Raw genomic sequence first — 20,889 nt, 5'->3', positions numbered from 1 at the left:
AGCCTGAAACTCCAAGTAAAACTCTCACTGGTGGCCAAAAACAAAGTCAAAAAAATCATATATATACTTATATCTATGCGGCTTTCCCTGGGGAAAGGAGGGGCACAGTTTTTCTTTCAACATCTGATTATGTATCTCAAACAAGAAATGACATTTAGAGGGGCAGAGGGCTCTTCTTAAAAAACAGAAGCCAAGAAAAATCGTTCCTCACGTACAGATCTCACGTCAGTCGGAAGCGAAGGATGGAAAGAAGAAGAAAAGGGGGAGAGAGAGAGAGAGAGAGAGAGAGAGAGAGAAGAAAAAGGATTCAGAGACGTCCGCGTTTTACATAAGAAAAGGCTGGCGAGGCCAAGCCGCTGTCTGCGTGTACTGGGGTTGAGAAGATACTCTGCCATCCCAATCCCAATAAAATACTCATGTGATTTTATTTCTAGCTGATACAATGTTAAAGGCCATGTACAAATGTTATACATTTTTATTTTTGTTCTTTTTTTAGGAAAAAATACACAAAAGGCAAAACATCCTCGAATTGTCATTTTATACAGTGCAGAAGGAAATTTAAAATACGTGTCACAAACGCTGCACCCCAGCAGCCAAATACTAAAAAAGGGCTAGTCCTTCATTTTATATATATATTTATATAAACATATGGAAATTTGTTTTTACACAGATTGGACTTTGTTTCAAAAATTTACAATGGACCTCTAAAAAAAAAATTTTCTACGCGGCAAATATTGCCAACAAAGTTACACCATTAATACTGATAAACGGAGGAGCCGATGCGGTGTTTCGATTATTAGGGAAGAAAGTAGAATAAATAACAGGATGAGCCTTGCTATAGTTTAAAAAAGTGCCTTAACCTTTCTGCGTCGCCTTCGCCGCCATCCTGAATCCGTGCGCTCACCGGCCTCCCTGTCCCCGCGCCGCGCGGTGCTCCCCTTGCTCTGCCGCCAGCACGTTTTTACAGTAGAGATCGGGAGACGGTTGGGTCTTGTGAGACGAACACCCGCCGGAAAAAGTCAAAATGCAATCGGAAACAAAACCAAAAGGGCTGTCGAGAAGGCCAAGGAGGAGTGAGGGGAGGGCGAGGCCCAGGGAGCCCCTGCTGCTGGGCTCCTCCTGGTTTCTTTTTGTAAGAGGAACAGTGGCTTCGGAAATGCAAGTCCGCACAAAGATCCACCTGTGGTTGCTGGGGGGCTTCCGAGATGGGGAGGGAGATGGGATTTCTTGCCCCCCTTCCCTGCCAAACACGGCTCTAAGAGGAGACTTGCGCATTCCAAGACATTCTTTCAAAAAAAAATTAAAAATAAAAAGATAAATACTCAACGAAAAAATAAAGTATTTGATAATGATGGTCTCACATGTTGGCCTTTCTTCTGAAAACCTTCCCCCACTTCTGCCATTGGAGGGAAAGCGGGGAGAGGCCTCAGCAGAATTCTCGTTTGGATGTTGAGGGTCCCCCCAACACAGCACCGTCTCGGCCGCCTTCGACTGGATCAAAACCAGATACTTATTTACCAACAGCTGCGGTCAGACGGACCCCACAGCCACCATTTGTTAATCTTTTGAAGAAGTGGGGGAGGAGGTGCTGACCGCCGTGCTGCGTCTTTGCCTTGGGGATTTCTTTCCAAATAATCCAGGTGGGTAGGGGTCAAACCCTCGTCTTCTGCCTATGGTTATACCTCAAGAATAAAGCAGTTTCTTGCAATGCGTTCCAGATCCCTGCGCCAGGCCGCCCGGGCCGGTGGGGCCTGCTCGCTGTGGTCTCACATCACACAGGGCTTGATGTCTTGGTAGGTGACCTGCTGGTGGTAGTAGGAGCCACTGCCGGCCGAGTGCATGGACGAGGGCGCCATGGTGTTGAAGGAGAAGACGAACTCCTTGCGGTCACACATGCCGGGGGACTGGGAGTGATACCTCGGGATGCCTGGGAAGGAGGCAAGAGGAGGGCAGGGAGCAGAGTTAGGGTCAGGGACGCAGGGCTCCAGGCGGAGAAGCAGCGCCACCCGGCTCCAGCGCAGGGCCCCAGGGCAGGGCTCTGTTGCCTCCCTACGTCCCACCGAGGTGCCAGACTCCCAGAGTTCCGGCCTCGGGCGGATCCAGGCAGCCCCAGATTCCAGGCCCTGGGCTCTGTGCTCCAGCACAAGATCCCAGGACCCCAGGGATGACCGCTGCTCCCTGGGTGCCCACTGTGGGGGCCTCTATCGCCTTGGACATCAGAGCTCCAGGCTGGGGCTCCCTGAGGCTGAAGGGGAAGGGGTGAGGAGGCTCTCACGGGCCAGCAGATCTCAAGGAGAGTCTGGTCTCCGCTTCCATGGCCAGCCCAAGGCCTGTGCCGGGTCCTGGGGCATTTACCTCCCAACCTCAAAGCCTGCAGAGGCCCTGGTGCCGCTGGAGCCTTACCCAGGGGAAGGGCCCCTCCGAGAACACCTCCCTCCCCGCAGCGGGTGGAGAGGCAGCCAGAGCCTGGGAGTTTGAAACAGCCCCAGCCAGGAGATCCCTGCGGAGAGACCGCCCTCCGGCCTTCCAACCACCGGACCCGCTCCTGCCTCGCAGGGGCAGCTGACAGCTGAGCCCTGACTGGCCCTGCTGAGCTCCTGAGCGCCCTTTTCAGAACCAGGCCGGGAGAGGCTGGTGGGTGCAGAGAGGAGAGGCCCGAAGGGCGCACTCGGCTGCATCTCCTCCTCGGAGGGGCGGGGAGGAGTGTACCTGCCACACAAAGCCCGGATCCTCGGAAACAGAGAGTCTGTGGGGCCTGCGCCTCTAACTCTTGCTCTGGGCCTGGCCACAGCTCCTCTCTGCCTCTATCCCTACAAAATGTCCCCCAGCTCAGCTGTCCCACAGCCAGCCTTGGTTCCTTGGGAGGCTGGGCTGCTGGGCCGCTGAGCACCCAGCCCAGGCAGCTTCGGGCCTAACTCTTCCTTTCTGTCCACGCAGCTTTCCGGTGGCGATTCCAGGGGAGGCCTAGCCAGCTGGCCAAGACTGGGCTTGGGCTCCATCCTGGGAACTTGATGAGGCGTGAGGGGGGTAAGGGCTTAAAGAGATGTAGAATATCGGGGTCTGAGTCTTTTTGTTAGAAAGGGGTCTCTTGGCCAGGCTAGGGACCACCAGCGGCTAGGAGATGGAGCCCAAGAGGAGAACAATTATCTGGACCTAAACTGCCACCATTCAAAGGGCGGCGTGCAGGACAGAGATACTCTGGAGAGCTGGGGCCTCCCCGGAGTCGTGGGGTTGGCACCCCACAGAAGTGGCAAGGAGCCCTCGCCCACGGCGGCCAGCAGTTTGGGGGCTGGGTTCCGTGCACTGACAGATGTCAGAGTCCCCCAGGACTAGGACAGCCCTGGTCTCCCCACTCACCTTGCAACTCAGCTGGGGCGTTGTGACTGTTCTGGTGTAGATACGGCTGGTCCAGGGAGTGCGTGGAGAGGCTGCCAGACAGGGGGTTGGCCGCGGGATTGCAGGGGGACAGGGGCTGCTGCTTGATGTAGGAGGCGCCGCTGTTGAGGGCTGCAGAGGCCGAGGGCGGCCAGGCGGCCGTGGAGCCTGAGTAGACTGCGTGCGGCTCCATGACCCCGCTGGCGGTTGCAGGCAGCAAAGGGGAGGCGGGCACCGAGCTGTCGTGGTGCGGGTACTCACCCGCCGCTGTGCCGCCACAGCTGCCCATGTACGAGTGCCCGCCGTTTGCGGGCAGGTGTGGCACCGAGTGGCTGGGCAAAGCCATGCCGTCCACGTTGCCCGGCAAGTGGCCGTTCATCATGCCCAGGCTGCCCTCCAGCGCCAGACTGTTGGGCGGGCACGAGAGGCCGCCGGCAGAGCTCTGGAAGCCGTAGGTGTCCGGGAGGTGGTTGAAGCCGAGCCCGTTCATCATGCTGTACATGGGCTTGAGCGCCTGGCATTTCCTTCGGAAGCCGCGCGGCCGCCGCCGAAAGGAACCCTCCTCGAACATGAACTCGCTGGCCGGGTCGATGGTCCAGTAGTGGCCTTTACCAGGCCGCCCAAGGCCCTTGGGCAGCTTGATGAAGCACTCGTTGAGAGAGAGGTTGTGGCGCACGGAGTTCTTCCAGCCCTGGTAGGAGCCGCGGAAGAAGGGGAAGCGGCTCTGCAGGAACTGGTAGATCTCGCTGAGCGTCAGGCGCTTGGTGGGCGAGCTCTGGATGGCCATGACGATGAGCGCGATGTACGAGTAGGGCGGCTTCTCCGGGCGCCGGATGCCGGCGTTGGTCTTCTTGGCCTTGGACGGGCCGGACGACGCGGGGTCCATGGCCGTGCCGCCTCCCCCGCCGCCGCCGACGCCGCCGCCGTGCGGTGGCTGCTGCTTCTCGGGCGCCGAAGACATCGGGTGGCTGCTGCCGCCGCCGCCGCTGCCGCCGCTGCTCTGCGCCGCCGACGAGCCGGGAGGAGGAGGAGGAGGAGGAAGAGGAGGGGGGGGAGGAGGGCGAGGGGGAGGGGGCTGCGCGCGCGGGGCTGGCTGCACCTCTGCCGTCATCCGCGGCCACTGCTCCGGAGCGGGCCTCGGCGCGCCCTCCCCCGCCCACCCGTCCTCCCCGAGGAGCGGCTGGCTCCGCCGGCGGTTGGCGCGGAGCCCCCTCTCCCCAGCTCCTCCTCCCCCTCCTCTCTCTCCTCCCTCTTTCCCTCTCGCCCTCCCACTAGGGAAGGAGCCCAACGGAGGCTGAGGGGCAGCCTCTTTGCAGCCCCGGCCGTGGCCACGAGGAAGCCCCCCCACCTCCGTCGCCGGTTTTTTGGGGAAGGCCCCACCTCCGGGGCCTGCGGCCGTGCGCCCCCGCGGGGAACAGCACTTGGCCCTTGCCACCCGTGGCGCTCGGCTCCACGGCTCCAGCCAGGCCGCCCTCACTGCATCTTCTCTCTGCGGCGTCTTGAGGGCCGGCCTAAGACCCTCCAGGAGTTCCCCCCCCCCCCCGCCCCCCTCCGACCAGCGTCGGTGGGCGCTTAAAGGGCCCCCACCCTCGGCGCCCCGCGGCCGCCAGCAAAACCGCCCCGCCTCCACCAACCTGGCGAGCAAGTGTTAATGCGCCCTCCGCCCGCGGCTCTGCCCGGTTCTGCGCAGCGCCCCCCCACCCCCGCTCCCCGCCTTCCCCGCTCGGAGGCGCGGACACCCCGGGTCTCCCCGGACGCGCACAGCCGGGTGGCAGATCGCAACTGCAGCGGCGGCAGCGGGTACCGGGCCGTGGCCACCGCGGGCACAGCCGGCTCGGCCACGGGTCCCCGCGGCCAGCGGGCGTCTGTTCCCCTGAGGGACCGCCTACCCACTCTCCCCGCCCCGGGAAGGACTGCGCTGCGCCTGGGACTTTTTGGACTCGCCCAGAAGCGCGCGAGCGGGCGGGCAGCCGCGGGAGCCGAGCACGGGCGGAAAACGAAAGCTCAGGGCGGGTCGCTGCCGCTTTGTCTCGGGCTCCACCGACCGGGCGGGAGCGAGTGAGAACCGCCGGCCCTGGGGGGGCCGAAACCACACGGCTTCCCGGAACAAGCGGCCCCGCTCATTTGCTCATTCGTGCGCACACACGCATGCATTGGTGCACGTGCAAATCCGACAAATTACGAAGAGTCAGAAGTGAAAACTCATACTCCTGTGTGCCTTCTCAGACTCACGCGTGCCTTCCCACTCACGCACACACCTCGCTCAGGCACGTGCGCCCCAAGTAATGCGCTCACTCACCGGGACAGAATAAGACCACAGGAACTTACATTCTCACCAGTTCTCATTCACGTGGACACTAGCCACGTTCGGATCTGAACCACATTGTACCCGGTCCCCACCGCCCCCAACACACGCACACAATGAAAATCCGCCCATTTGGCCCCGCAGCTCCGGTGTCCCCACTTTCCAAGAACAGGTTCCGATTTCTCATAGATGGTAAAGGCCCTGGCAGGAAGTTTATACGGCTCAACGTAAACACGTTCTGGGGATTCTTTAATAATAATAATAGAGAATTCCGCGTGCGCGGGGGGGAGTTGGCCTAATGCCCCTGTGGGTTCGGCCTGCCGCCGCCGCGGGGCCTCTGACACTGCGCGCCAGGCCAGGTTCCGGAAAGCAGTCTGCGCGGGCGGGGAGCACAGGCCCGGGCGGCCCTCTCGCGCCAGGCTGTCCGCAGCAGGGGGCTCGCACGCACGCCTTCCCTGGCGGTGCTGGGGTGCGGGCTAGGGCTGGGGGGGAGGACAGTGGCGCCGAGCGCGGAACCGCGCAGGAGCTGGGCGCAACACGGCAAGCGGGGACCCAGGTGAGTGCTGTTCGCGCGCTGACTGCAGGACACCGAGCCCAGCCTCTCTGGCCCTGGCCCTGGGTCGGGCGGAGGGAGGAGAGGGCAGTTTTCCAGGGTCGTCTCGGGAAGCCTAGATGCCTTGCCCTGGCAGGAGCCTGGACAAAACACAGATGCCGGGAGTGCCGGGAGGCTCAGAGTGCGCCTGCCCCGCGGCGCTTTTCAAAGCCCACTGTCCTCTCGGGTTTCTCTGGCTTCCTTGTCCCCCGCTGTCCCCCCTCCTTGCTCAGACGCCTTCAGCCTCGGCGGTAGACGCCTCGTCGCCTTCGGGGCGCCTGGCACGTCTGTGCGAGGAGCTGGGGGTCTCAAGGCGAAACGCGCCCAGCGGTCGCTAGCTTTCCAGGCCGAGCGGCGCTCGCGGAAGCCGATTGAGTCGACTTCTCCGCACTCCGCTTCCGCCGGGCTCCCCGGCCTAGGGGAAGGGTGCGTGGGATGTGACCAAGTTTGTGTGTGGCTGTATCTTCGCGCAGGAGAATGCGCACCCGCGGATCCACCCCCATTTCACACGGCCCAGCCGGCATCCACGGACCTCAGAGACCCTGAGGCCGCGCGTAGCCGCCAGTGCGCCTTAGTGAATACCCCTCACACAGCTTAGGCGCCCCAACCCTCGCTTGAAAAAGCACAGGCCTGCCCTCCGCAGAGGACACGCTGTGGGTGAAGCGCACACACTCCTGCACTGCGCGTTCGCCCACGCACAGCCGCTCCATTCGCGGGTACACATGTCCACGCTCGCACGCGTTCTTACTACGTTCTCTTTCCATCACTTTTTAAATTTATTTTTTATTTTTTGCTAAACGGCAGCTGCAGGCTAGGAGGCCCTGGCGGTGCTGGGAGGGAAGTTCCGAGAAAGGGTCGCTACCGCCAGCTGCTGGGAGCACATCTGGCATTCAGTCGAGAGGCCTGAGGGAGAGGCTGCCCCATTCCCCAGCCTGCTAAGGGTGCAGCAGTACCCTGCGGCTCTCAGGCTCTCAGAAATCGGGAGCAGTGCCTCCGTTAGTCTGACAGTCTGCCTTCAAAGTGAGGGGGCTCCACAGACTTGAAATTGCGGGAGATTTTTCCCAGTAGCCTCTTCCCTCCTGGGTCCTCTCCAGTTGGGAGGGGCCTCAGATGCCATCTTTGGCTAAACCCCAGATCATTTCCTCCCTCCAGCACATGGGGGTCTTTCAACTGGCTCCCCTGGGGGCTCCTGTGTGTTTTGGGACGGGGGAGCTCCTGCCTTCCTAGGGAGGAAGTGTGGACTTGGGGCCCTGCCTGGCCTCCACTTGCCCCTCGGGCTCTGACAGCAAACCAGACTTTGCAGGGAAGGGGCAGCAGTTACCTTGTCCAAGGACAGGGGCTGAGTGGCTGGGATCCTCAGCAACGCAGCAGATGGAGGCTCTTTCCAACCCCTGATCTCCACCCAGGAGGGAGGTAAACGGGGGAATGTGAGAAGGAGCGGAGGGGAAATGAGCTCTCAGCTCTGTAATTTGTAGGGGACCCCCCTCCAATTCTAGGAAAAACCACATCCATAGCAAGGAGGGCTTTTCTGTGTGCTCAGAGAGGAGGCTCTCAGCTCTCAAGTTAGCCGGAGAAGTATCACTTGATCTTGCATTTTGAAGTGGGGAAACTGAGGCCCACCAGGGACCTAGCCTGGGTTAGCCAGGGCTGCCAAGGGAAGACCTCTCCATCTTTTCTCTCTACCCCCAAGAGGAGACCCTCCCCCAGAAGCTTCAGTGCAGGTGGAGTGTAGAGAGAGTGAGTTTAGAAAAGCTTTTGGGGCACCCCCGTGCCAGCTCCTGGCTTCCCAGGCACACAGGCGCAGAGAGGTCCTTTGGGGAGCCGGCGATGAAATCGTAGCAGCTGTCGCAGACGCAGTGTCAGGAACAGGACTTTGCACACCGGACTACTGGCCGCCAGGTGCTGATCGCTGCCTTATCAACACCCCTTGGATGTTCTTAACCTTTCCATGGGCTGTGAATCCCTTTTGACAGACCACTGAAAACCAGACCCCCTCCACCCTCCCAACCCCAGAAGGCAAGGCGCATACCTGCGACATTCATAGAATGGTTTTTCCAGGTCTCACCAAAGAGCTGGAGCCTGTCCATGAACCCACTACCTCCCATCTATGAGCCCAGGACCAAGGTTAAATGACCCAACGATATTTGCTTACTCTTCACAGAAGCCCCCAAGAGGTCAATATTATCCCTCCCTTTACAGATGTGTCCCCAGCTCTGGTTATCCCAGGCCCTGCGTCACCCTGCAGAGCCAGGATGCAAATTCAGAGCTGTCCCAGGAGCCAGGAGTTAAGCCACAGGGAGAGCCAGGGTCTGCAGTGGAAAAGCCAGAGACCCTCTGCCCGCACACTGGGAACATCCGGATTTGAATGCAGCATTCACCCTGTACGGATGTTGCATAAAATCTTTGTGCCTTCGTTTATTGGTAAGGGGAGGTGGTTGTGGGCTGTTGTTGTTGTTGTTTTTTTTAACAGCTTTATTAAGATAAAATAGACACACAACATCGTGTAAATTCAAGTGTGCTGATACAGTGTGCCGATTGAAAACATTTATGTGTTGCAAAATTATCACCACCATGCCCTCCTCATTCCTTTAAGACATCTCTATCCCGTCACGTAGTTACTGTTTCTTTTGTGTGTGAGAGCATTTAAGATTTCCTGTCTTGCAACATTCGAGCATATGTTAACAGTATTGTTAGCTGTCATCGTGCTGTGCACTGTAGGTTTTTCATCTAAGAAGGGGACAAATGGCGCACCTCTTCTCAGGGCTGTTGGGCTGTTGCAGGCGTTGAGCCTGTACAGAGAAAGACTTAGGTAGAGATGGAAACAAAGTCCCAGGGGCCCAGCCCATGGGACAGTGAAGAAAATACAGACAGGGATGTGGGCAGCTTTTGCTCTTAGCTTAAAGATCCATAAAGACACCCTTCCCATCCCAAATCAGATCTATGCCCCAGCTTTGGCCCCAGGAATCCTACATTGGGGTGGGGGTGTAAAAACAGACAAGCCTGCCGGGTCTCCCACTCCCCAAGCCCAAGGTATTTTTACTGGCTAATTGCTTAAGTGAAGCCGCCCTGGCGGAGAGTGCGCCGTAACCCGAGCAGGGAACCAGATCCAGCTCGGATTGTGCCGGCCCAGTGGGAGGGGGCTGGGGCGCAGGCAGCAGCCGACCACCCACCGAGAGGGCAGCCACCCTGTCCCCCACTATCCCTGCTCTGCATTAGTGAGGGGCCTGAGCCTCCCTTGCCCCTCCTCCCTCCAACCCCTTCCAGGCGGTGTCCAAAGGCAACAGAAGGTAGGGCAGGCGGGGCCCAGACCTGAGGTGGGCACTGGGCAGTTTCGGAAGCCACCTGGCCTGGCAGAGTCAGTAGGGAGGTCTGGAGTTGGGGACGGTGGTGAGGTATCTGTGGGTGAAAAATGTGACCCTGGGGACAGGGGAATGGGGGGAGAAATGTCAGGGTCAGGAGACAGAGCATCCACCCCCCACCCCACCACCCCCGGCTAATAGGATGATTTGTGCACAAAATGCGTGGGATGTTTCTCTGCAGGCGCCAGATGTGCACACATATGATGCTGGCCAACGTGTAGAATGTCCTCCCGGGGAGGTGGACCGCGCAGGACACGGGGTGCCTGGCTGCCTTAGCCGGTAAAGCATGTGACTCTTGATTTCAGGGTCATGAGTTTGAGGCCCATGTTGGGAAGTTTACTTTAAAAAAAAAAAAAAAAATGAGAGATAGAGAGAGAAACCTGCAATAAAAAGGCCCGGAGTAGAGTAACTTGAGGTCCATGCCGGCGTGTCCTGTGGGCACTGCCGTGTCGGGCAGGTGTGCATCACCAGGTCTGTGTGTACAGAAGAGCCTGAAGAACACACATCTAACTCGCATCCGTGCGGAGGCTCCGGGGACAGGAGTGTGGTGCGGTAGCTTCCTGTGCGGCTACTGTCAGATTCGGTCAGTAGAACTCAGTATGTGTGTAGAATATGCGAGTGTACTCTGCAGTGTTCCACGTAGGGACAGTCCCGGACCGTGTGCAGCACAGCACATCCCTCGCACGCGGCAGCTGTGGGCCCGGACGCGGGACTGCAGAGGCTCTTCGGACCACGTGATTTAGAATTCCGTAGACCACTGTCAGGGTTGCGTGTGTCCTCATGGGCGACTCGCACGAACCTTGTACAGCACGCACGCGTTGGTGCGCGTGCACACAGGGCATCGTGGGGGAGACGCTGGTGCACCAGAGGCGTCCTGGGTACACGGTGAGGCGAGGAGACTCGGCAGCCAGCGTGGTCGCTGGAGCGCGAATCACAGAGCAGACAGATGTCGGGGCTTTGCGTGTGATCTAACACACGGAGCGACCCTGCAGGGGTCACGCCGCTAACACCCAGGCCTGTGTGCCCCGGCCGGTCACTACCACCTAAAACTGCGGCTCTGGGAGGCGTTCCTTGCTCATCTCAGGCCCCGTCTCAGAAGGGCAGTGACTCTCCGACTTTACTCTTCTGGCAGTGGAGTGACTTTTCTGCACCCCGTCCTGCTGGCAGGGGTGGTGGTTCTCGGAGTGAACTCGAGACGTGGTGATGATGTGCTCCTGTGTCCATCACAAGAGGCCGTGGGCTCTGGACCTTGTGGAATGAGCACCGACTGCGGAGAGCCCCAGTGCAGGGGACGGCTGCGGCCGCCGAGAAGCCGAGCGCAGTGCCCGCCTCATTCTCGGGGGCGGTCCTCACCTGTACTCAGGGCCACCCAGCCAAACTCTAAACCCACGGCCCTGTTCTGCCCTCTGGTCAGCAGCAAACCATATTCTGGCCCCCGCCTCCCAGGCTCTCCATGAGGGGCCCTGAGGTGCGGAGGAGAGAGTGCCCTCTGCACAGACGGGGCTTGGAAACCTCACCTCTGGGGACCACCAGGGCCGCGTCGGGAGGAGCAGCTGTGGGGCGAGTCAGCCATACGCCCGGCCCTGACAGATAGTCGTCCCCGCTCAGCGGCACATTAGAGACACTTACACATTCATGGAAAAAAAAAGTCTGTGCCAGGGCTCTTGTAGCCCTGAGCTCGCCCCTCTGTGTGGGCACTTTACCCAAAAGTACACATTTTCCATGACGTTCTCCAGTGAAATATTTGACAGCACGGCAGCCTAGGAATTTACAGCTCTCTGCCCTGCGAGGTTTTCGGGAGTTTTCTGGTATTAGCAGTGCCTGTTGCTCTAAGACAGAGACTGTTCCCGGGACACTGAACGTCCTGGTGCTCCCATTCCGGATGCCTGGGCCGCCGCCGCTCTCCTTCCCACGGAGGCATCCCGGGATATTTTAAAGCTCTCTGCTTGGACAGCTGTGCTCAGAAAGTTGGGGCAAAGGAGTTCCTTCTCCCACGGGCGCACGCGCGCGCGCGCGCGCGCGCGCGTGTGTGTGTGTGTGTGCGCGCGCCCGTGGGGGGAGAGGGCTATCTCCCAGATTTAGTTTTCCAGCAAAGGATCCACAGGGAAGGAGAGAAAACTGATACCCAGAAGGTACAGCCTGAGGAAGGGGCTTTGCCCCTCTCGGACTCAAAGGGTGGGGCTCTCAGTGGAGTTAAATCCTGGGTTGGGAGGGGCGGGGCGCAGGGGATGCAAATGCATTCTGTGTGACGATCCAAAAAGAAACACACCAAAAGGAAAATATGAATTAAATTTCAAGGGCCAGGTATTTTGTGTTTCTCTGAGTTGAGGGGGAGTAGAGCACACACACGCAGACGCACACTCCCCCCCCTCACACACACTGTGAGGAGGAGGGCGTTGGAACAGTGTGAGGTCAGGGAGCTGGGGGCCAGGCAAGGTGGGGAGATGCTGGGAAGACCTCAGATGTGTTCCTTAATCAAAAGCAGCAGTTTGCTCCCGGCCCGAGTGTGCGGGCGGAATGTGCCCATTGGTCTCCATTTATAGGCAGTGGTGCTCTATTTCCATTCAGGGGGCGGTAAAAATGATGAAAATAAGTGTTATTTGGGGGGAGAAAACAAAATCTGCCCAGCTGTGGTACCGCGAAGGGAGGGATGGTCGGAGGGAGGGGCTGTACCTGCGGGGGGGGGGGCTCGGCCCATAGTCCAGGGTTTGCTCAGAAAACGGAGGTGACACCCTCTTCCCACACATCCCCTGTGGTCTGGCTGAGTCCTTTTGTCCCAGCCGGGTTGTAACTCTGCTGCTGCAAGGACCCTGGAAAGACCTGTGTGTGGACACAGAGGACTGGCGTAGCTCTGCTGGGCCTGTTTCCTGCAGGAGGGACCGGAGGGGCCGCTCTTGTCTGTGCATGACGCAGGGGAGGGGGCCCAGCTCCCGCAGAGTCCGAACAGCGCGGGGTGCTGGGCCGCTGGGCCTGTGCACCGAGAGCAGAAAGGCAGGAGTGCCTGGAACACATGGACCCCTGCCTCTCCTCAGAGAGGGACCCAGGGGGTTCGGTCATTCGAACCCAGAAACACCGAGGGTCAGAGACACGGCGAAGGAGCTCAAGAAGCATATTCCGATTGTGGGAAATCGGTTCACACACTGGGAAGAGAGACGGGGACAGACACTAGAGGAATGGTGGGCTCCGCTGGGGAGGAGGGCCTGTGGAACACCAGCGGGGTCAGGCGGGCAGGGAGCTCCGGACTGGGGTGAGGAATGTTTGTAAGAAGGAGGGGGGAGGGGGGAGGGAGGGAGGGGGGAGGGGAGGGAGGAGGGAGGGAGCCGAGAGAAAGAAGCCGAGAGAGAAGAGAGGGAGAGAGACAGAGACAGGGAGAGGGGACTTGAGGCACATTCTCAGCCTGGCACACACGGGGCACATTTCCCTCTGGGGCTCCTGGCACCGTCAGCAGCCGCCCTGACACGGATGTTTCCCCGAGGACGGTATTCCTGGGAGCAGGTCACGGGCCTCATTCCCTTTAGCCCTAGAGTGGGGCTTTCCCAGGACAGTGGGGAGGGTATTGGGGGCCGTTCCAGTGTCCCCGGGACTGTGTGTGAGTCAAGCCTTTGAAGGAGGCCAGGGGCAGAACAGAACCGAGAGCCCCCACGAGTGGTTTCATCTCCCGTTGCCTCAGTTTCTTCATTTTGAAATGGAGAAACCGATGAGGTCAGTACCCATCCACAGAGCTGGACTGAGGACCGGTTGAGAAAGGCTGGAAGTGCCCCATGCCGGGTCGGGAGGGTGGTGAGGTGAGTGGGGGTCCTGAGTGGGAACCAGGGCAGAGAGAGGTTTTGGGAAAGCAAGTTCCACCTGATTGAGACTTGGCTCCCTTGCTGGGTGACTGGGGCTGGTGGCCCTGCCTCTCTGTGCCTCGGTCTCCCCATCTGCAGAACGAAAACAGTTGACAGTAGCTCCTCCTGGGTACTGAGAAGATTCGACCCGTGAGTAACTGTTAACTGGGGTTGCTGTTACTGGGGGTGCTCCCTCAGCCCTTGTATTTGCGGATCTAGGGGGTTAAGATGCCTTGTCCCTTTCTCTTGGAGGTTCCAAAAGCCTATGTAGCCCCAGTCTAGGGACTTGGTTTGACAGGACCAGAGCTTTGGTGGAGTGAACACAAATTGGAGAATCGGCCCATGTGACTTGGGACAGGTCCCTTCTTCTGTGGGCTCCATCGTCATCGGTGAAATGGGCTACCCTGGGCAAGACGGTTGTGAAAGTGGCTTAGAATTGTGGCGCCGGCCTCAGGGAGAAGAGTGCTGGGTTGGAGGGGACCTGCCTCTGGCCCAGAATTGGACTTTCTTTTACAGAATAATGATGAGGTCTCAGATGTGCCCGCCCACCACTGGCCATACCTAGTCCCTGGTCACCCTCTCCAGTCCCTGCTATTTGGGGGGGGGGCGGGGGGGGGAGCCTGCCCGGGGCACATTGCCTGGTTGGCGAAGACCTGAGTTAGAGTCCTGCCTCCCTGCCAGGCCAGCTGTGTGACCTCTGGGAAGCTTCTTAAATTCTCTGGACCCCCTTTCACATTTGCATGATGGCAGAAATGAAGGTATCTCTTCAGGGGAGACGCAGTGAGAATAAGTGCTGTGGTCAGGGAAGCCCTGAGCGCCTCCCGTGTCCAGCACCAAGCTAGGAGCCGCGTGAGTTGCTGGTGCGGTGGAGCCCATTTCACAGGCGGGAGAGCAAGGCGCGGCACAGGCAGCGAGAGCTCAGTCAATGTGGGATCCGTTAAAAGATACCTCCTTCCCTGCCGTGAGAGCAATAAGGGGTCCCAATTCTGGGCTCCGTTGGCTAATCTGGAAGAAGAGGGGAGACTGTCACTGCCCCCTCTTTCCACCACTCGTAACAGCAAAATAACAGCCCCATAACTGCCCCCGCCCCAGACAAGGAGGGGCAAATCCAAGGCTTCCTGCAGAGACCACCCCCTCCCTCCCCCGCCAGCCTCCATTCTACTTCCTGGCACTGTGTGTCTGGTCTGAGCCCTCCGCCAGGGTGAACGTCCGTGTTGCTGGCCTGGGCGCTCCCTTAGCTCCTAGACTGCCCCCTCCCGGGGTGCCCAGGCTCAAAATTGGGGCAGAGGACTGGGAGCAAGGCAGACGCTGGAGCAGCCCCGGCTCAGCTCTTTGGAGGCCAAGGGGTTCCTGCTCCCCAGGACCTCCTGGGGATTCCTGGGAGTGCGGTCCTGATCGGCGCAGGCACCCGCTCTCTCCGTCGGGAGATGAGCTCTTCCCCCTCCTCCAGCCGCTGCTCCCCACGCCTAAGGCAGGCCGAGCTCCTTCATCTCAAACGCGCCGGGCCCCTGTTCAGGCTCTCAACGCTAGACTTGTTCCCAAGCGGCGGAATTAAAGATCCAACAGAGGAAAAAAACAAAGCAGTCACTCAAACTTTCTAGTCCTTTTATTCTGAAACCTACTTTCTCAATGTTTGCGATACACCCCATCTTTGAACAACTCCGCCCCATAAGGACCCTGGCCCCCCGCTGCTCTTTGCCCCGGGCAGCAGGCTTTCGTGGGGCATCTGCAGGCGCTGCCCGCCACCAATTAATCCTTATCCCGGGTCCTTTTTTCTTAATAATTTAGCAATTACCTACGAACATTCTATCCCTAACACGGAAGATGTGTAAGACCTGCTGTTTCTAAGAGCATCCCTGAACGTATTTACCATTTTGTTCTATTCCCAGGGTCAGAGTCGATGCTTTTATCTCCCTCCTCTTCCTCCCTTTCTTTCCTCTGTGAACGTTTGAGAATACGTTAGGTCCTCGTGGCTGCTACAGGCACTGCCGCCCCCACCCCGCCGGGTCACCCCCCTGCCCCCCCCCACCGCCACCCCTCTGCATTGGGCTAAGACCCATTTCATTCGTTATGAAAAGTAACTCAATTAGGAATCAAATTCACTTTTTAAAGAGACCACTTCTAGATCTCCTACCCCCCGGCCCCTCCGGCCACTGCCCCACGTTTTTCTCCACATTTTGGCAAAGTAGCGTTTTCTGAGGACCGCGCTTCTGGGTAGCTGCCCCTCGCCACTGCCTGCTTGCCCCTGACCTCTCTGTCTCTGTCTCTGTCCCTGCCCCTGTGTCTCTCTCCTTTGAAGCCGCCCAGACTCACTCTGGTTTGGCGAGTCTGACTCCAGCATTCTTTACACCGCCTCCAAGACAAGAATTGCCGAGGGCTGGCGTTCGGCCGAGGCGGTGCGACTGACTCGGAGCAGCCACCGTGCTCCTGTTTCTCTCGAGCGGACCCCGGCCCCCGCGGGGCCCCGAGTGTGCCCCTGCTCCGAGTCCCCGCTGGCTGAGCTGAGAGGCCGCTGCGCGTCCACCGAGGCCGCGGTGGCGGGAGGGTCCTGGGCAGCCCCGGATGGGCTGGTTACTACTGTTCTCGTTCTGCGACGAAGCAATTATTTTAATCTTGGTTTGGGCAAATGATGGGTTCTGCTTGCGTGAACGCGGTGTTTATTTTACCTCGACCATCCCGGGGGAGGGGGTGCGCGCCTGGATGCTGGCGGGGGACGCTGGAGTGGCAAATTGAAAACTCTCCAGCCCGGGAAGGGTCGGGTTGGGGGCGGGTAGTGGCAGTGAGCACCTCTTTCTCACTCACTTGGCCCGATTCAGTCTTCTCCTGCTGGGGCGAGTGAGGGGAGAGGCTGGGGGGTCTCTGGGGAGCGCCGGGGACTCGCAGTCGTGGATCAGTGCCTTCTGGAAACCAGTTCTGTGCGCCTCAGAGCCCGGAGCCCCGCTTTGGCCGGCCGTGGCAGGACTGCCCGGTCCCGGATCCTGCGGCAGCCCGAGCACACGAAGGGAGAGGGGCTGAGGGGAAGGGTCTCTGCGCCGGACTCTGGATACAGCATAGGTTGCCACTAGAGTGGGACGCCCAGATTGGAGCTAAGGTCCGTGCAGTGGGATGTCTCGAACGGGGCTTTTTTTTTTTTTTTTTTTTTTTCCCCCTGTGCAAAACCGGGAACTGCGCTTAAATTGCAAGATGGCCTGGAACATGTCTGTAGGGTGATGGAGAATAGCAGGACGCCAAAGATTATGCACTGACCGAAGGAGAAATAGCATGTTAAAGGTCTACTAAGTGGACCATTCTGGCTACCTCGTTTGGAGAACTCCCCGAGAACCGGCTCTGTGCTCCACCTGCCTCTGCCCCTGTAGATCGAGCTGAGCCCTCGGTGAGCCGGGCTGATTGTGGTCTCCAAAACCCTCCTGATTTTTGATTCGAGCGGGAGCGGGGTCTAACTAGTGGTGTGGGGGGCTGTTGGGAGAGGGAGGAGGACGATGCAGACCAGGATTCAGACGGGCTCTGGTGGGCTCTGGTCTGGGAGATTCTCGCGCGCACATGCTTACACGCGTGTTCGGGAGGTCGCTAACCCGAGATCAGACTGTGCGAACAGGGCCACCGAAGCACCAACGAGAACTACCAGGGGGTCGCCAGGACCACTGAAGTGGGCGGCGGAGACCCCGCCGCTGTTGTTGTGCTTCCTCCACTAGAAGCCCACCCCAGCAAGAGTGGGCCTTCAACCCCAGGACGGAGGTCCCAGGTGGCCCGTCCCCCGGGCCCCCAGCTCCTTCCTCCACCTTGCCTGGTGTCTGGCTGAGTGGAGACGGTGCAGCTTCCAACTCCCATTAGCTTGCTGCCCGGCCGCCGGCGCCCGGCTTCTGCCGCGATTAGCGCTGCGCGGGTGAGGGCGGAGGCCGGGGGCGGGCAGGTAAAGAGGAACCAATTTGCCCTGAGGCTTTATCAACAAGAGGCTTAACTAGGAATTTAGGTTGACAACTCAGCACCTCCGTGGGGCACCGGCAACCGCCGCCGCCGGGGGACGCGCTGAGCTGGGGGCCGCTGGAGAGCCTGGAGGCCTGAGGCTTCAAAGCCTGCAAAGGCAGCCCGGGCTGGCCCGCACAGCGTAGACTTCGTGGACCCGGGTGCCCCGGACGCACCACTAGGGCGGGGACCCTGCGGGTGGGCGAGCGCCGGCCGGTGGGTGCTGGGCCGCCTCTCCTGGCGCAGTAGGTGGCCGTGTACATTTTTGTTCAAGTGGTGTTTATGTTAATGAAAAAAGGATGGAATTACAAACAGCCGATCGAGCTGCGGCCGCGGGGCGTTTGCGGTGCTGGAGTCCCAGGCCCAATGAAAGGGCGCGCACAGCCCCCTTCCGACCCGCTGCCGATCGCCCCCAGGGGTGAAATTGTCGTGCCTCCTCCCCCGCTGCCCGCAATCCGGAGCTCTCCGTTCGCAGTCACGCCCCCGAAACCCGCAGCAGTATAACCAGGTTTTTGGGCTAAGGAAAACCCTAATTTGTGTCCTTCAGTGCCTTTTTGGAAGCGCACACAGATAAGTCTTTCGGGACACCTCGGTGGGGAAGAATTCAGTCTCCCTTCTCTCTTCAGTGCCTGCCTTTCCCTTGCCTCTCCTTTATTTTAAACATAATGTAACCAGCTCGGACTTCTTCAGTTTGCTTCCTGGCCCAGGATGTTCTTGCGGGCAGAGAGGGCTCCAGGTTCCCCATCCCAAGGAGCTGTTTGCCCCGCACCCACAGCCTGCTGCTCCTCTGCAGCAGGGAAAGCGTCGGTGCCACCTTTTCTTAGCTTAGTGAGGACTGAGGATGGGAAGAGCAGGAGAAAGCACCGGCCCGGCAGGCCCCGGCCGATCTGACCTTGAGGGGAGGCTGGCCAGGCAGTCGGGGCTGCTGGCTGTGGCTGTGGCTGTGGCTGTGGCCAGGCAGGTGGGTGTTGCCGGCCCGGGCCAGCAGGGCTGAGACGGACACCATGCCCCAATTTTCTTCTCGGAAACACACCCGGGTCTTCCAAACACTACCCGGCAGTGTCTCCACAGGTGAAGTGAAACAGTGGGAAATTTCAGGCCTTGTCGGATCCTTTCCTGGTGGATGTCGGTGGGGGGGAGAGGTTGGTTTTCCCCACACATCTCCTCGGCTTTTCCCCACACGGTTCTTGTGAGTCCACCGCTGCCGGCGCTCTCCTTCGGCGCAGCTTAGGATAGGGCTTCCAGGCACACAGCCGCCGCCGCAGGTGGAGGTGGCGGCCCCGGGGGGGGGGGGAACACCCTAGCCTGGCGCTTCCATCTTCCGAGCTGGATCTCCCAGCGCGTGTGCCCCGGGGTGAAGCTCGCTTCGAAGGCCGCACTCACCCGGACTGGGTAACCCACCCAGTGCCCAAGTGGCGCCGAAGTCCGGGGAACCGAGGAAACAGTCTCTGAAGGAAAAGGGAAAATGCGGGGAAATTGCCTGCCGGAGCTCAGGTTCTGCAAGCCGGCACGCCCAGCTGCAGGAGAGCTGCTTTCGGGCGGTGCCTTGTACCTCCTAGTTTCAGGTAGTGTGCCACATCGGGGTCACTGACTTGCGGTGGGGGGGATGTCTGTTTAAGGGGCCACCTCATGGCTCCATGCCGACCCCTGGAAACTGGGGCTGGGAGGTGAGATCTGTGTCTGCTTCCAGACACTTGGGTAATGGAGCCGGTCAAGGTGTGGGTTTAACTAGATCAAGGAATCTTGCAGGTGGGAGGTGCAGAAGTGCGTGCGGGTAGCAGCCCATAGCTCTCACTGGTTGTTCAAAATCCCTAACACACTCCCTCCCAGGTAAGAGCCACCAGATGGAGCAAACTGAACCTCACTCGCAGCTCTTGGTTCCCTGTTCTTTCAAAGAGTTGCTGTTTGTCAAGCCCATGCGTTCAGCTGACATTCTCTTGACGGGTTCTGTAGCCTTGACATTGTACAGCCGAGGGAAAAATCCGAGAGGAGAGACCAGGGTGAGGGCCATGCTTCTGCAGGCCTCACTCCACCCCTGTCCTCCAGGCCCAGGGTGGGGGTCACAGGCTCCAGCCAGGCCACATTTTTCTCGCAGAAGTGCTGGGGTCATGGGCCCAGAGGCGGGAGACCTGATGCAGCTGCTGCTCCGAGTCCCTCCTCCTCCTCCTCCTCCTCCTCCTCCTCCTCCTCCTCCGGCCCCGCCCTGCGCTCCCGCAAGCTCTCACTGTGGCAGGAGCTTTCTGCAGGTGCGGGGTGGCCTCATCCCCAGCTTCCCTCACCAGTCACCAGCCCCCATGCATGCCGGAAGTTTATGTTGGGGACACTTCAAACTGGTGTTTAGTCTATTGAGTTTGGTGGCAAGGCGCATCTCGAGCCCAGTGCCAAGCCCGCTGGCCTTGCGTTCTGCCGGCGGGGATGGGGGCAGGCAGCCATCTTCTGGGGGGCTTTGGAAAGCAGAAGATTGGGCTTAAAGAGGGTCGAGTCTGCGGGCTGCTCTCAGGGACAAGCGGCTGCCCTGGCTCCCTCAAGCAGGCGGCTCCAGGGTCGGGCCAGGGAGGTGCCCCGCCCGACCTGGCTCCTGAGCTCTCACCCTACTCAGCGGGCCAGGAGCCTCCAAAGCCGCTTTCCCCGGCCCGCATCACTTTCTCCAGGGCTTTTCTCTGGGGCTAGCGGATGCCAGATGCGGAGCCCTGAACTCGCCTGCGCGCTGGCGGGCCCAACCATTTATTCCATCCTGCAATTAAACCCGAGGTCAAATATCTCCTTAACGACGCTATCAGGCCAGGGGCTCATTATGGCGTATATTTAGCCATAAACTATGGTTTGTAGCAAGGAGGAGATGAAAATTATTGTGCTCCGGGAATGAATCCTTTTAGCAGAAACCAGAGCTGTTATTTAGCAGGGAGAAGTAAGTACAGGCTCAGGCTTCCAGGCGACCCCAGGCAGGACGAGCGGTGCTTCCAAGCCCTTTCCGGCTTCGCCTGTGCCCCCACCCCAGGCCTGGCACTGGCGCTGCTTCCCGAGGCCCCGAAGGCACCCCTGGGGAGGAATACTGCTTCTTGGCGAAGAGGGGCGCTGAACATCCACCGAGTCTGGTCGCAGCTCCCACATTCCGAGTCCCGCCAGCCCCGTGGCCCGTGTGCCTCTTGGAAGCCCGTGGCAGCTTCGAGGTCGCGTGGCAGCTCTCTTGGGGAGTGGTCTGGAAGGTGGCAGGTTGAGCATGTCGGCTTTCAGCCTGGTTCTGCCTCTGCCATGAGCCTGGGGTGTGTTACCTGACCCCCCACCCCTCAGTAGCCTCATCTGTAAAATGGGAGAAGTCAGACCCCCTTCTGGGGGACTCCGGAGAATTCTATCAGATGGGAACGCAAAGGCAGCAGCCCAGCTGCTGACCGGGGAAGAGCTCAGCAAATGACGGCCAAGGGCAACCTCACGAGGATGCTGAGGAAACGCGACGGCCTGGGCTGCCGA

At 59.7% G+C, this 20,889-nt stretch overlaps 1 protein-coding gene and 1 long non-coding RNA gene across 3 annotated transcripts in view; one reads left to right on the top strand and one right to left on the bottom strand.

Moving 5' to 3' along the window:
* Positions 1–457: 457 nt before the first annotated feature.
* Positions 458–4,915, bottom strand: FOXF1 (forkhead box F1). Its single transcript, XM_059382318.1, has 2 exons — positions 3,358–4,915; positions 458–1,927 (listed from the first exon to the last, which is right to left on the bottom strand). Exons 1-2 carry the CDS (start codon positions 4,484–4,486, stop codon positions 1,767–1,769), a joined length of 1,290 nt encoding a protein of 429 aa, XP_059238301.1. The 5' UTR covers positions 4,487–4,915; the 3' UTR covers positions 458–1,766.
* A 1,126-nt stretch (positions 4,916–6,041) lies between these two features.
* LOC132005167 (uncharacterized) overlaps positions 6,042–20,889 on the top strand; it is a 412,778-nt gene continuing 397,930 nt past the window's right edge. For both annotated transcript variants that reach the window (XR_009400748.1, XR_009400749.1), the window contains exon 1: positions 6,042–6,236. This is a non-coding gene — a long non-coding RNA (uncharacterized LOC132005167). The remainder of the gene's footprint in view (positions 6,237–20,889) is intronic.

This window comes from Mustela nigripes, chromosome 17, assembly GCF_022355385.1.
Source record: "Mustela nigripes isolate SB6536 chromosome 17, MUSNIG.SB6536, whole genome shotgun sequence".
NCBI lineage: Eukaryota > Metazoa > Chordata > Mammalia > Carnivora > Mustelidae > Mustela > Mustela nigripes.
The sequence above is the reverse complement of the archived record's forward strand: the minus strand, read 5'-3'. Positions and strand labels throughout refer to the sequence as shown.

Coding starts and splice junctions, on each gene's coding strand:
- FOXF1 (XM_059382318.1), bottom strand. CDS start 4,486: ATGACGGCAGAGGTGCAGCCAGCCCCGCGCGCGCAGCCCCCTCCCCCT. Junction 1,928..3,357: donor CGCCCCAGCTGAGTTGCAAG/GTGAGTGGGGAG, acceptor CCTCCTTCCCAG/GCATCCCGAGGTATCACTCC.